The sequence below is a fragment of the Triturus cristatus genome, chromosome 8 (assembly GCF_964204655.1).
Source record: "Triturus cristatus chromosome 8, aTriCri1.1, whole genome shotgun sequence".
Classification (NCBI taxonomy): Eukaryota; Metazoa; Chordata; class Amphibia; order Caudata; family Salamandridae; genus Triturus; species Triturus cristatus.
In genome coordinates, this window is record NC_140591.1 from 876371463 (window position 1) to 876385531 (window position 14069).

The 14069-nt window shown below is 43.9% G+C and overlaps 1 protein-coding gene across 5 annotated transcripts in view; it reads right to left on the reverse strand.

Moving 5' to 3' along the window:
* Positions 1-14069, reverse strand: part of ADGRG7 (adhesion G protein-coupled receptor G7) — a 1782456-nt gene that overhangs the window by 821339 nt on the left and 947048 nt on the right. For all 5 annotated transcript variants that reach the window (XM_085622407.1, XM_085622408.1, XM_085622405.1 and 2 more), the window contains one exon: positions 8112-8242. In XM_085622407.1, coding sequence (XP_085478533.1) covers positions 8112-8242 — 131 coding nt within the window. The remainder of the gene's footprint in view (positions 1-8111; positions 8243-14069) is intronic.

Here is a 14069-nt window from a genome sequence, read left to right on the forward strand (position 1 = left end):
GAGATGGTCGAGCGCATAGGGAAAGCCCAGTACATCTCCACATTAGACCTCTGTAAGGGGTATTGGCAGATACCCCTCAGAAAAGAAGACCGAAAGAAAACAGCATTTTCGACCCCAGAAGGATTATATCAGTTTCTCGTCCTCCCGTTTGGCCTCCATGGCGCACCCGCCACATTCCAAAGGGCCATGAATCACATCTTACGGCCTCACACTCAGTATGCAGGAGCGTATCTCGATGATATAGTCATTTATAGCGATACCTGGCCACAACACTTGGAACATCTTCACAATGTCATTACCTCCTTGGGCTCTCACGGTTTTACGATTAACCCTGCCAAAACCACCCTAGCGGCTCAAACCGTTAAATATTTAGGATACCTCCTGGGTGAGGGCCTCATCCGGCCCCAGAGAAGCAAAACAGAAGCAATACGTTCCCTCCCATTCCCCCAGACCAGAAAGGACTTACGTGCCTTTCTGGGTCTCCTTGGATACTATCGAAGGTTTGTGCCTAATTTCTCCCAAAGGGCAGCCCCGCTCACTGACCTATTAAAGAAATCCACGAAAACAGAGGCCATCCTGAAAAACCCGACGCCCTTATTATGGCATGCTTTTTCAGATCTGAAGAACGCCCTGACCTCCAGTCCCGTGTTAGCCCTGATTATTCACAACCCTTCTTACTCCAGACAGACGCTTCAGAACAGGGATTAGGGGCGGTGCTATCACAAAAAGACCCCGAGGGGAACGAAAAACCCATCCTCTACCTCAGCAGGAAACTATTCCCACGAGAAAAGAACTATGCCGTCGTGGAGAAGGAAGCATTGGCAATTAAATGGGCTGTGGAAAGCCTTCGTTATTATCTAGAAGGGCGCGACTTTACCATCTTCACCGATCACGCCCCCCTTGAGTGGATGGCTCGGAACAAAGGGCACAATGACCGTGTCCTGCGGTGGTTCCTGGCCCTCCAACCCTACCACTTCACAACAGTACATCGGAAGGGTGTAGAACAGGGTAACGCGGACTTTCTCTCACGCTACCCACTGTCCACACCAGCTACAAGAAAGACAGCTAGGGGAAGGGAATGTGACGGAGACTCCCTCCCTCGGGTCCTGCCTCCCTTACTCACCCTGCCCAGGGTATCACTTCCCCACAATCCTCCCTTCCAGGGCGCGCGATCCGGGGTTTCAACCACAGCGTCCGTGACCACAGGAACCCCGCCCCTCTCTCTATTGCAGAAGCCTATCCCGAACGAAGACCCACCGGAAGGATTACCTTTTGCTCCCGGAAGTCCCTCCTCCCCGTTCCCAGCCGGAGATAGAAAAGAAGGGAGACGAGAGGCCGAAGTCGTCGGAGGATCGTGGCAGGAGATTTCGGCAGGAGGCACGGTGAAAGGAGAGGACGAGAGCGGCGAACCCGAAGAGTGGTCCGAAGACTGGTGGAATCCCCCGGAGGTGGCTGAAGAGCGGCCGTAACTCGGATGAGAGTTACGGCGGAGCCCGTGAGTACCAGCTTCCTTCGGTATAGCACCCTAGGTGCCCGTATGTATAGTAGTTCCCTTGTAGATATATATAGTCTCTCTATCTTAGGCACGCCATTGCACCCTGATAGGACCCAGTTGTAAATATTGTATAGCATCTTACACAGTGTAAATAGTAGCCCGCACGACCCTTTCCGAGCACCCCTCTTTTCTTCAGCATAACCCCCTCCTTTCTCCCCGTCCTTTTTCCTCACGTTCTCTTTCTCCTTTACCACTCCCGGTGACGGTTACAGCAACAACATAGTGCGCCAGCAGGACTAACGGCTCCCTCTGTGTTTTTGTCTTACTGCCCTCCGAGGTGCCCATCCACCCTCCTACCTGCGGCCGACGACGAAGGTCTGGACGTCAGGGGAGCTCCAGCGAAGACGACCGCGACAGACGGACCCTTCATCGGTTCTAGTTTATCCTCCTGTTTCGGAACTGTATACTTTCCTGTTGCACGGAGTGCCTTGGGCACAATAAAAGTAGACTATTGCACACTATATACGGCCTCCTTGCCTGCTTTTCCAGCCCGCTGAATCACCACGCTCACAGTTGCATAGTACCATACTCCCAAATTGTGACCCTTCTATCTCCCCGTGGCGTGGTGTTATGATCTTCCTCAGGCAGAATGCTGTAGTGGGACCCTCTCCCAGCACGGGTACCCCAAGTAAGTTTTTGGCTGCGGCCAAAGTATTGTGGTTTCGTCTCCCCCGGATCTATAGCCGTTTCCACACTTTCTCTGGGCTCTCAAAAAGGTGCGCTTTCCCTTGTGCTAGGACATTTTAGTTTAGCCGGGTACACCAACATTTGTTGAAGTTGTTGCTCCCTCAGTTTCTGTTTGACGCTGAGAAATTACTTGCGCTGCTCCTGTACTTGTTCAGTGTAGTCCGGATATATGGTGCTCTTGCTGTTACCAAAGTGTGGGCCTGCTGTTTGTGGCCCACATGGAGGATACAGTTGCTGTTGCAGTAGTTGAGGATCTTGGCAATTATTGCCCTCGGTGAGACTATGGGTCCTTTCCACTGTAATGAATGTGGCTTCTCACCAATAAGCCACACCCAACCCCTGCACTCCCACCTGGGAGGCAAATATACCACTGCACCTTTAAAAATGCTCTTTGAACAGCACTTCCTTTAGGCAAGGCAAGAACGGTAGGCCAAATATATCGGTAAATGCACATTCATTAGTATCAAACACTTTTAAATGAACAAGTAAAACTCTCTCTTAGAATAAGGCTTGGTGTTTATTACATAATGCTCTCTAAACAAAGGCTGTCTCAGATGCCAAATGCACAAGATTCAAATATATGTAGCAAACTTATAATCTGAAGGCATGAACCAATAACTGAGCAAACTATAATCTAAATGGCATGAATCAATAATTATACTGATTAATAAACACGCAATAACTGATATAAGATAAGATACACTGGACGTCCTGCAAGAGATCAGAAAGATATACATATATATAGAGCAGAGGAGTGCCCTGGATGTGCACCTCCCACACCACAAAGAAAACACCTCCAGTGATCAAAGAACCACACAACTAAATACATCACCTGGTGCATACACTGCCCACTTCTGACCGGGGGAATCACAGCCGGGGATCAGAGCTCAGCAAGCCAGGGTTCAATCCGCGATAGACACGTCTGCCCTCGCTCGGAATCCAAACTCCCGCCAGACCAGTGGAGGCTCCCCTTCTTAATACAAATCCAAACATAACGAAGCTTCTAGCAAGCCTCGCCCCCTTGTTCTAACGAGAGCCCGTACCAGTCCGCTCCAAGGCCACGGCATCGGTTGATCAGGCCTTTGCTATGGCTTCGAGACAGACCATGTACATTCCTCTGATAAGAACCGGTTTTCTCTAGTCAGTAAAGTGCAAAAAACAAGAGGAAGAGCAGAACATGCCCTCCCCACTTTGCAACTATGTGCAAGCACAGAAAATAGGATCAGTCATGAAAATGGAGTTACTTAGGCCATGCACACAGAAAGGCCCAAAGCAAGATGGAATTGAAAAGCAAGATGACATGAAAGCATGTCAAAGCTAATAAATAGTAAGCACTGCCATGCACGCAGCAGCAAGGCAGAGTCAGACATGAGGCCCTGTCAAAGGCAATAGTCAGCACCTATAATTCTCATCCACACAACTTATAAGCACCACTGTGCACACAGAAAAGTTTGAAGCAAGGTAAAGTCAGAAAGCAGGATGACATTAAACCACGTCAAAGCCAATAGTAAGAACTCATAATTCTCACCAATGCACAATACAATACACATTCCTGCACAACTGCATGGCTTCAAATGCACATCCCACACGCTCTGCTCTTGACAAGACTGTTCCTCTCCGTAACAGCTCCCATTGAAAGACAGCAAGATTATAGAACAGAACAGAAGCAGGCATATGCAGACCATCCTACATTAAGGCTAGGGTAAAATAATACATTAAAGTCAGTTAAAATGGTGGTGGTTGAGGGTCATCATAGGGTGCCAAAATCACAAGAGTGGCTCTTTTATTACATCCACCACGATGAATTCAGAGAGTCCCGGTGGCTTGAGCTCTGTACACTCCCAGTTTTCCAGAAACCTTTCAGTAGAGCCCACTTCTGCTCTTTCAGGAAAGGCCATGACTCGGATGTTGCTGCACCAGGAGCAGCCCTCCTATCCTTCACATGTCATTCTAGCTCCTTCATGTCCGTAATCATCTGCGCCATTTGACGCTTCAGCGCTACCACCTCCCCTTGCAGGCCTGCTATGTTACCTTCCTTTGTCCAGATCTTGTCTGCAACTTTTCGTATGTTCGCCCGCAGCAGATTAACATAAATCAATCAATAAGTCTCTATTTTGTGTTCAACTGCAGTTCTGGAGCTTTGATCAGCCCGGGAGGGCTCTGCATCTTCCTTCAGCTCATCCCCCACATTGCACGGTCCAGTTTGTCGCATTATAGTTTGGGGAGGTTATCATGGTGTGGTATATTAGGTGATGGTTCGAGTGTGCAGTTCTGTATTTACCCATGTTACACGGAGGGGAGCAGTCTCCCACCCTCCTAGCAACCTACTGTGCCAGCACCTCTCACCACTCGGCCGACTTTAGCTTTGTATTGCCTTCACCACTCCCACTTCCACGAAGCCAACAGCTCTGAACATCCACTCATGTGGTCCTTAGGGTGGGGCAATGGCGTGCCACCATGAGGCTAGTGCAGTGCCAGGCAAGGCTGCAGCACACACCCACTCCTGTGAACCTCCCCAGAAGAACGTCTGAGGGCACTGGGTAGGCCTAGAGTTGATGTGGGCACTCCGGGACACCAGGGCAGCTTGGGGGTACCACAACATAGCGCGGGGCAGTTCTGGTATCCCCACCAGGCTCCTCAATACTTCCATTGGTCTACTGATTGCCTGCCTTTGCAAGCAGGTTTTATGGCTTCCTTCACAGCCGGCCCCAGACGGGATCCTAAGAGCACCTGGGGCGATGCTGGCAAGCTTGCTAGCCCCAGGTGGTGACCCGCATCCCTGTGTCAGGCGTTCCTTCACCTCTGATGGTGGGGTGGGTCACTTTCCACACAGGAGAGCATTTGTGGTACGCCACAGCTCTGGTCCCGGGGGGGTCCACCAACTCCACAACTTCTCACCTGCATGGCGGCACTGACTGTGCTCTTGGGCGGCCTCCTGGACCAGTGGAGAATTATCTAACTGCAATCCAGTCGGAGGCATCCACAGCATGGCCCAGCACCGTGTAACTGCAGTCACAAGAGGCTGCAGCTCCACCTCTCATCGCAGGCCTCGGCTCCATAGCCGCGCAGCCCTCTCCCCTCACTCGGTCTGGGACCCCTACAGGCAGTCGCTCCTCAATTTTAAGCGCACCAGAATGGTTGTGTTGGGCTGCCTAGGAGCAGGATTATTTAGGATGAAACATGATTTGGGTGAAAAACTTGCTGGGAGTTCAGGAGCTCACATCCTGTCTGAAATGTTGCGTGGCCACGCCCATTAAAAGGATACAGTTAGAATCTATTCAATCAAACCTGGAACAGACGCTACCCTAGTCACTTGAAAACTGAGCTGGTACTCGCATATAGTTACTTTCACTCAATGGGGCATTAAAGTGCAAAGGAATGAGTTAGAGTCATATGAAGCATCTGCATCTATGGCATCACCTGATCCAGTTCCTACTATATGTCCGAAAACCATTACTACTAGTGTGTGCTGGCTCTCTGATCATTTTCTTATTTGTAGATATTCAATCTGCATCATATTATGTAAGGACAACAGCAGACATTGTAGCACATTCCCTTCCCATCAAAAGTAATGGATAATTAAAAGGACTAAAGCTGGTTGCTGTCCACATTGGGGGGCAACCAGAAAGCCCATTCCTATCCCAACTCTCGTTCGAAATTTAGGGAAACAATTAACTACCACTTCTCGCACCATAATCTCATGGGATGTTGCAGGATAAAGAAATCTAACATACAATAACACCTCATTGACCTTTCTTTCCCAATGGGACATTTTATGCCTACAGGAAACGTGGACCATTTCTGTTACCAGTCAGGAAGCTGTTGCTCTATAGCTCAGTCTAGCAAGTTTGGAAGACAATCAGGGGGTCTGTCAATATACGTCCCGACAGCAAGAGAAATCAATATCATTCCTCTAAAGCAGTCTTGCTCATCATTAAAAGCAGTAATTTGAAATCACTACCAATTTTGCAATAAATTCTCTTCTATCCGTATGATCAAGGCTTATTTGAAAGTACATGATGGTGATCAAAAAGAAAACATACAGCTTTCTGTCAAGCGATTGAGGATTTAGTTTACCAGCACTATGTCTTCAAAGTTATAGTAACTGGTGACTTCACCCTCAACCTACTGGATATAACTAATGCTTCATTATCTACCACATTTCAGGTTAATAGAACATTTGCCAGCAGTGAGAGAGAAGAGTTTAGGATTTTCTAATAATTTTTCAGTTCTTTTTATCTTCACTCAATAAGGTAATGGGAAATCCAAATGTATGTATATATATATATATATATCATTAACATTCACACAGTAAAAACTGACTAGTGTAGATTATACATTTGTTTCTTAATTGTTATTTTTCACCTGCATAGACTTCATCCTTTTGCAGGGAAAAGAAAGTGATCAATACCCCCTAGCATCTCCTAATGAAATCTGTTTAAAATTAGCATAATGTACTAACTTGGTAGGAAACATGGAAAATAAGATAAACTGAAAAAGTTAAAATGGAGCTCTGTGTGCCTAGAAAAGTTAGAAAAGTGGCAGCACTCGATTTGAAACACTGAGTTGCGTGAACGTTTTTCGGACCCCATTCAATCCAAGGCACCCTGGCCATCAATCACTAAATCATTAACTGATACTTCGAGTAGTAATAGAAAACAGAACACATTACCAGAAAGCATATGCCACTCAAAAGAAAACTTGGTTTACATTCACTGTAAAAGCACTCGTCCAAACGTCATAAAACATTATACTAAAAACATGGAAACAACATAGGGGCCGATTCACAGAACTAATCTGAGACAAAATCCTAAACTTACTAAATTTGGTATTCACAGAAGGCATTTAGTAGTAGTAAAGTAAGTATTTTATCTTAAGTTAGAATTTTGTCTTAAATTAGGATTTTGTCTTAAATTACGATTTTGTCTTGAGTTGGTATTGAAAGGCTGGCGGGGCTTGGATTTGGGGGCCCGATGCGAGCCCCCTTTGTAGGGGGGGTGTCGCTGCACTGGGGAGCACCCATGGTACCCCCCTGCATTTCCATGCACCAAGTGGCAGGCATCGCGTGCTGCCTGACACGTAGTGCAGGGAAATGCAGTGTAAGCACTTTTAACATTGCGTATGGTGCTGCAGCCAGCAGCCCCGCCAGCAGTGTTAAAAGCCCAGGATGCGCACGCCAGTATGGCAGGCGCATCCTAATCGCAGTGGTGGGACTGCCGCATGTCTGGCGAGTGGGCCCAAACACTGCTACGATGGCGGTCGGACCTAGTCCGCCCGCCATCGTAATCAGCCCCAAAGTATCCTTTTTAATATTTGCATCATGCAGAAAAACTTCAAAACTGCAGAGTTTTGCTGTTGATGCTATTTAAAAAGTCACCAAGACTGCTGATATTATCTTACACCCAGCATACTTTTACAGCTAATTTTGTGTCTGAGACGAGCTAAAGTGTAAGGCATGCAAGAAAGTCTTTCATTTATCTCAATATACATAAAGATCTCAGGTTCGTTTGGAATTTGGCTAATTTAATCAAGATTTAGCAGGAAAAGCTGCACCAACATTAAACATGCAAAAGAAAACTCATTAAAATATTTTTTACAAATAATATTTCAGGAAAGCCAAGATAATCCACATTTCTAAATGTTTTTAAAAAATCGGTGGCAAATAACTTAATTTTCCAAATAGGCACTGCAATAAAGAGGTTTACTTATATTTTACTGATATGTACTGTTATTGTGCTGTTTTTTAATTACTTAAATCATATATAATAAAATTGTGTTGTTGTTACTAAGGGTGTAGGAAACAGTGGATTAAATGCGATACTATCTAAAACGAAACAATTTACGCGTTAAAAACATCACTACATCTTACCGTCCACTTTCAATGCAGTGAAAAGAACTCCTGTAGATACTTCCGTCAGCAATTTTGCTGACTGGACTGCGACAGATTTTTGAGCAATGTTGGTACCCTCCAATGAAAATGCTTCCATTTGCTTTGTGAGACTGAAATGAAACAGGTATTTTGCAGTTAAGGCTGTAATCGTGAGTTCACACACAGAATCAACTTTATTCCATTAAAGGTTAGAGTCATAAAAGAGCAATACAAGGAACAAATACAATAAATAAATAGGTAATAAAGCATAGGTTTATGTAACAAAACTTAACCCAAGCCTGTGGGCTCAAATTCTGGTTCCAGTATTTGGTGCAATAATTAGTGGGGCAGGAGTTACCTAGTACCTGGAAACGTAGTATCTGGGTCCCATTGTATAAAAAAGGAAAGCAGAAACTTCCATCAAGCTGTCTGTTGATTAGTTTACTGCATATTCCCAGTAAGGTCTACGCGAAACGTCTCCTGGGATTGTTAGAAGATTGGGTTAATAATGCTATTATTGTCATTAAGGTTCAAATGGGTTTCTGCAAGGGCTATTCAACAATGGATGGATGTGTAATATTAGATCTCTTAGCTGAAAAGTATCCCCCTAAGAAGTAACAACTGTTATATGTGACACATTGATCTGTCAACAGCATTTGACACTATTAATAGGCCTCTACTGTGGGAGAAGATAAGGAAGTGGAAGTGTCCCCCGGGACCATTAAAGCTGATTATCTAGTTACATGAAGGCTCATGGACCAGGGTGGAATTAAGGGGAAACGGAGCTTTGTCAAGAAAAATCGATACTCCCAATGGAATGAGGCAAGAGTGTATGATGGCCCCGCTCCTGTTCTCCTTATCCATTGCTGACACATTAGTAGGATTAAACCAGGTTCATTCTTTTCCACCCAAATTAGGTAATGAGGCCATCTCAGTATTGTTTTATGCCAATGATACAGTGTTGCTGGACTTATACCCATTGGCCTACAGGGGCAATTAGATGTTTTTGCAGAATATTGTATGGCCAATGATTTGAAAATAAATAAGTCAAAAACTAAAGTGATTGTGTTTTCAAAAGGAAGCGCTCAGAATAAGAGGTTGAAGTGGTGGTTAAGTGGCGCTCCAGTAGAGATGGTAAAGGAATATAGTTATCTTGGTCTCCTTTTTAGATACAACCTTAATTTTATTCCTCATATTGACCATCAGGAGGCTTGTGTTACGGCTATTGCAGGTGCTTTGTATAGAATGGACTTAGCATTGGGTCATACGTCCATCAAAGTCCTAAAATGCTAAAATTATTTGTCTTTTACTTTATGGATGTGAGGTGTTGCCAGTAAACTATCTGAGGAAGGTTCAGATCATTGAAATGAGTATTTGGAAAAAATAACTTGGCCTGCCCAGAGGTTCTGTAAATAGTACCCTGAGGCTAGAGCTGGGCCTTAGTAGTGTAATATTTCAATATAAACAGTATCTCCTCAATTATTGGTGTAGTCTCCTTAAGGCTGAAGGGGTTACCTTAATGCAAACAATAAAATCATCCTTGCAGGCAATGGGCCGTTAATCTATTCGACATCAAGGTTTCCCTGGATGTCCCAGTAGGAGTAGAGCTTTAAAAAATGTCTAGAGCACAGCAGAAACAAGTATTCAAAACCCTAGTTAGAGACTATGTTAAGTTCCCTTGACAGATTTCACAACAGCCAGGCCACAGTGGTTGAAGGTAAGTTTATTGAAGAGCACATAAGTGACAGTCCTACTTCATGAAGCCTGGGCCAACCGTCATGTGTGGAATCTGGTCACACGCCATGTTCCAGATTCCACCCAGGTCCAGCCAGATACCACACATCCCCTCCTGTTAACACAGCAAGATTTAACAATGCATAACAGAACGTCAAGTAAACAATATTGAACTATTTACATATTCACACACTACCATATGAAATACTCCCACGACCTTTGAAAAACAGATGTAGTAATCCGTATGATAATCTTTACACCACACTGGTTTCTGTCTAAATCTCAACTCTCTCTACCCTATATCATCCCTGGACTGAGAACTCATCTTTTTACACCAATTAGTATTTTTTCTCACGAAACTTAAACCCACACATTCATCACCCGAACATAACCACTGTGGAATCCTCACAACTTTACTCATGTTCTACACATTGCCATCAGACAATTCTACAACATGTTTACCAACCCTGAAAATTTTCATGGGTGCCGAGTACCTTGACTCACCAGTTTGCACCTACCTCCCTTTTTCACTCGAACACAATCATTCACCTCCAACGGTTGCAACTGTCCATTATCCTGTAAACCAATCATGTCAGATTTGACAAATACTGTTTTTCCATTTATCCTTTCAAGTAACTCCATCATCCGTGTCTGATTCAGATTGCACGCACTTTTCCTTCCTCTCATTTTTTCAAAAGGAGGAATATTACCATCAAACCTAGGGGTGTTTCTGTAACTCCATAATAACTCCTTTATGGCTTTTTGGCAATTTTTCCCATTAATGATGGCCAGCTGTAAACCTTTGTTTAACACACTAATCCATATCTCCACAATCCCATTTTGCTCTGAGGATATAAAACAGAGGTACACCTATGTAGAATTCCATGCCCCTCTTAGAATTTTTCCATTTCATTAGATGTCAGTTGCACACCATTGTCCTTAAGTAACGATCCTGGGAAACCTTCCCTTTCAAAAATGTCATTCAAAAATTGAATCATTATTTTTGAAGTAACTTGAGATACAAATTTAACCTCAGGCCATTGGGATAATTGGTCAATTAAAACTTGGGCATACATGGAATTACCACCCATACACATGAGTCCTGCAATGTCCAATGATACTCTCTCCCAAACCCTAGATGGTCTTGACACCATTGATGGTTCAAGTACCATCATTTTCTGAGATGTGTCACATTCAATGCAACATCTGACCTTCCTTTCAATACATCTATCTACCGCATGCCAACAAAATTCACACCTGATTCTTTTCTTCATACTACTCATGCCTGGGGGTCCTTCATGAGCCATGTCTAAAACCATTTGCCTTAAGCTCTCTGGCATAACCAATTGCTGGCCTCTCATCAATATGTAATTTTGAATGGACAACTCTTGTGCCACATGAAAGAAAGGCAAAAAAACTTCAGCCACCTCATTTTTCCTGGGCCAAGACGACTTAACATATTTTAACACTACCTTTAAATTTGCATCATTATCAAATGCCAACCTCCATTGGTCCTCTTTAAAGCATCCTTTAGACACTTCACAAACAGATACTACTCTCTCTAAGCCATTGTCTTCCATTTCAACACTGTCATCATTTACAGGTAATCTTGACAAACAATCTGCTAAAATGTTTTTTACACCTGTAATATACTCAACTTTGAAGTGAAAATCTTGTAATTTATATTTCCATCTGGCAATCCTGAGTATTGCTTTGCTACAGCATTTTGTTGTGAATAACTCCACTAGCAGACAATTATCTGTTCTGACCTTAAAAACTGTTCCATACACATATTTCTGAAAATACTCGATACCCCACCAACACGCTAAGGTTTCCTTTTCTAGGATAGAGTATTTATCTTTGGCACCTCTTAATGGTCTAGACGCAAAAGCAATGGTAACTAACTGTCCATTTTGGTTTTGCATTAAAACTGCTCCAATACCAACATTGCTGGCATCAGACAATACCAGAATCACACGTTGTGTCAAATGTCGCCAATGCCGGAGCAGAAGCGATACCCATTTTCAAATACTTAAAATCGTTAGCACAATTTTCATAACATACAAATGGTTGATGCTATTAAATTTCTCATATGGACTGTTTTGTCTGAAAACAGTGGAATAAATTCGGCATAATATTCTGCCAATCCCAAAAAAGATCTTAATTAGTCCTTATTTTGAGGTTCGGGCGCTCCTTCTATTGCTTTTTCTACACATTACGTCAACTATTTTTATCCACGAGAATTGACTTCTCATTTTAAATCCCACCCCGTAAAAGACCTTCTCCTATACTGGAGGGAAGTAGATCATCAAATTCCCTATCAAAATGCTCGTAACTACCTGTCTAACCCTCATCCTATGGAGAGGCGCTCGATTAATAACCAACACCCATTCCAGCGCCCAAATCCCCTACGCCCAGTCACATCAGAGGTTCAATATACCCACCCATAATTATTTTTCAGTCCTGTGCGATTTGGAAAACGTAGACTGACTCAGCGAAGAACAGGCTCGAGTACAAAAATCTATTATGGTAAACCAAATTACCCCCAAAGACACTGTTCTCCTAAGCGATAGCGCAGAAATGCAAGTAATGGAAAGTAATAACCCCTCCCCAGTATCCATTCTAATACCGCCTAGAGGACCTGACACTATTATTCCGGAGAACACTTGTACCCATCAATCTATGAAGAGGGGAGACGAAGGGCAAAGAGTCCCAGAGTATCTACTAGAAGCAGAGGTAGTCCGTATAAATAAATACACAGCTCCTAGAAAAAATGATATTACAGTACAAATTATGTCATGGAACATCGCAGGTTTACGCACAAAAATAATGAATGGGAGTGTGCTCGATTTCGTTCAGGATTACCACGTAATTTGCCTACAGGAGACATGGTCTACCAATGAATATCATTTGATAGGCTATAAAACCTATTTTTCATCGGCAGTGGCTGGTCCCCATGGTAGGGCTAAGGGGGGGTTGACGGTGTTCATAAAAAACACCATATCTGGGTTAAAAGTAACACCTCTTACCCTACATCCTAATTATCAGATATTGAAGCTCTCACTCCCGAAGAGCGGGACAATAATTTTAGTGAACATGTATGACAATTTGTCAGGAAGTGAGAGAGTAAATTTACTTGGGACTATTCGTAACAAACTTTCAATCCTGACAAAAAAAATGCAAGGATCAGATGCCCCAAGTATCGTTTGGGGTGGTGATTTTAACCATCACCCCTGCGATATAAAAAATACCAATATCTGTGGTGTGGCCGAAGAAACAGATAATCACATGACTCACTTCTGCCACACTAAGGTAGGAGACCTGCTAAACGAAACACTGTCAGAGCTAGGCTTAGTGATCCTGAACGAAATGAATACTGTATCTGGGCAGTTACAGGCCACATACTTGGGTAGGGGATGGGAGTCGACGATCGACTATATTCTGGTCTCAGCTACACTTGAAAGCAAGGCCCAGAGCTTCAGATTGATAACTAACACCCTAAGTGATCACGTTGCATTGGCTTTTGACCTGGCCATTGACCAGGGGCAATTTACATCTCAATTGATGATGACTACACTCGCCCACAATAATATTTACCTCACAAAAACAAATGGCTACGCCTTAGGCTGGGGAAAGATAGACCCAGCAGCTATGACAAACAAGGTGGTCCATGCGGTATATTCCGCGATTGTGAAATGTCTGGATACCGATATTGGCGAAGAAGAACTCCTATACAATTTTTGCCTAATTATGGAGAAGGTAAAGGACCTCTTAACCTGTAACAAGAAAGGGAATAAGGGCGGAAAAAAAGGGTGGTTCGGCCATAACTGTACCTTGGCCCATAAATCCTTAAAGAAAGCGCTGACAAAACCCGTAATAGATCAAGAGGAGATCCGTAGACTAAGGAGGTCCTACCGATCAGCCTGCAAAATTAGAAAACAAGAACTGAAAAAAGCGCTCTGGGACCAATTATATGAGAGTTCCCAGAACAGAAATAGCGAGCAGTTCTGGAAGGTAGTGAAGACCCCCTTTCTGAACGATATTCATGACCTGCCTATAGTAGACGTAGCGATCGAGGGCCCAACATGGGCAAATCATTTCTCTAAAGTTTTTGGCAAAATACCAGGAGTAGAACCTCCAGAAGAGAGTGAACAGACCCCACAAGAAAGTTTATTCCCGATTCCTTTAAACTTTGGAATGAAGGAAATTATAAATGCCGTCAAA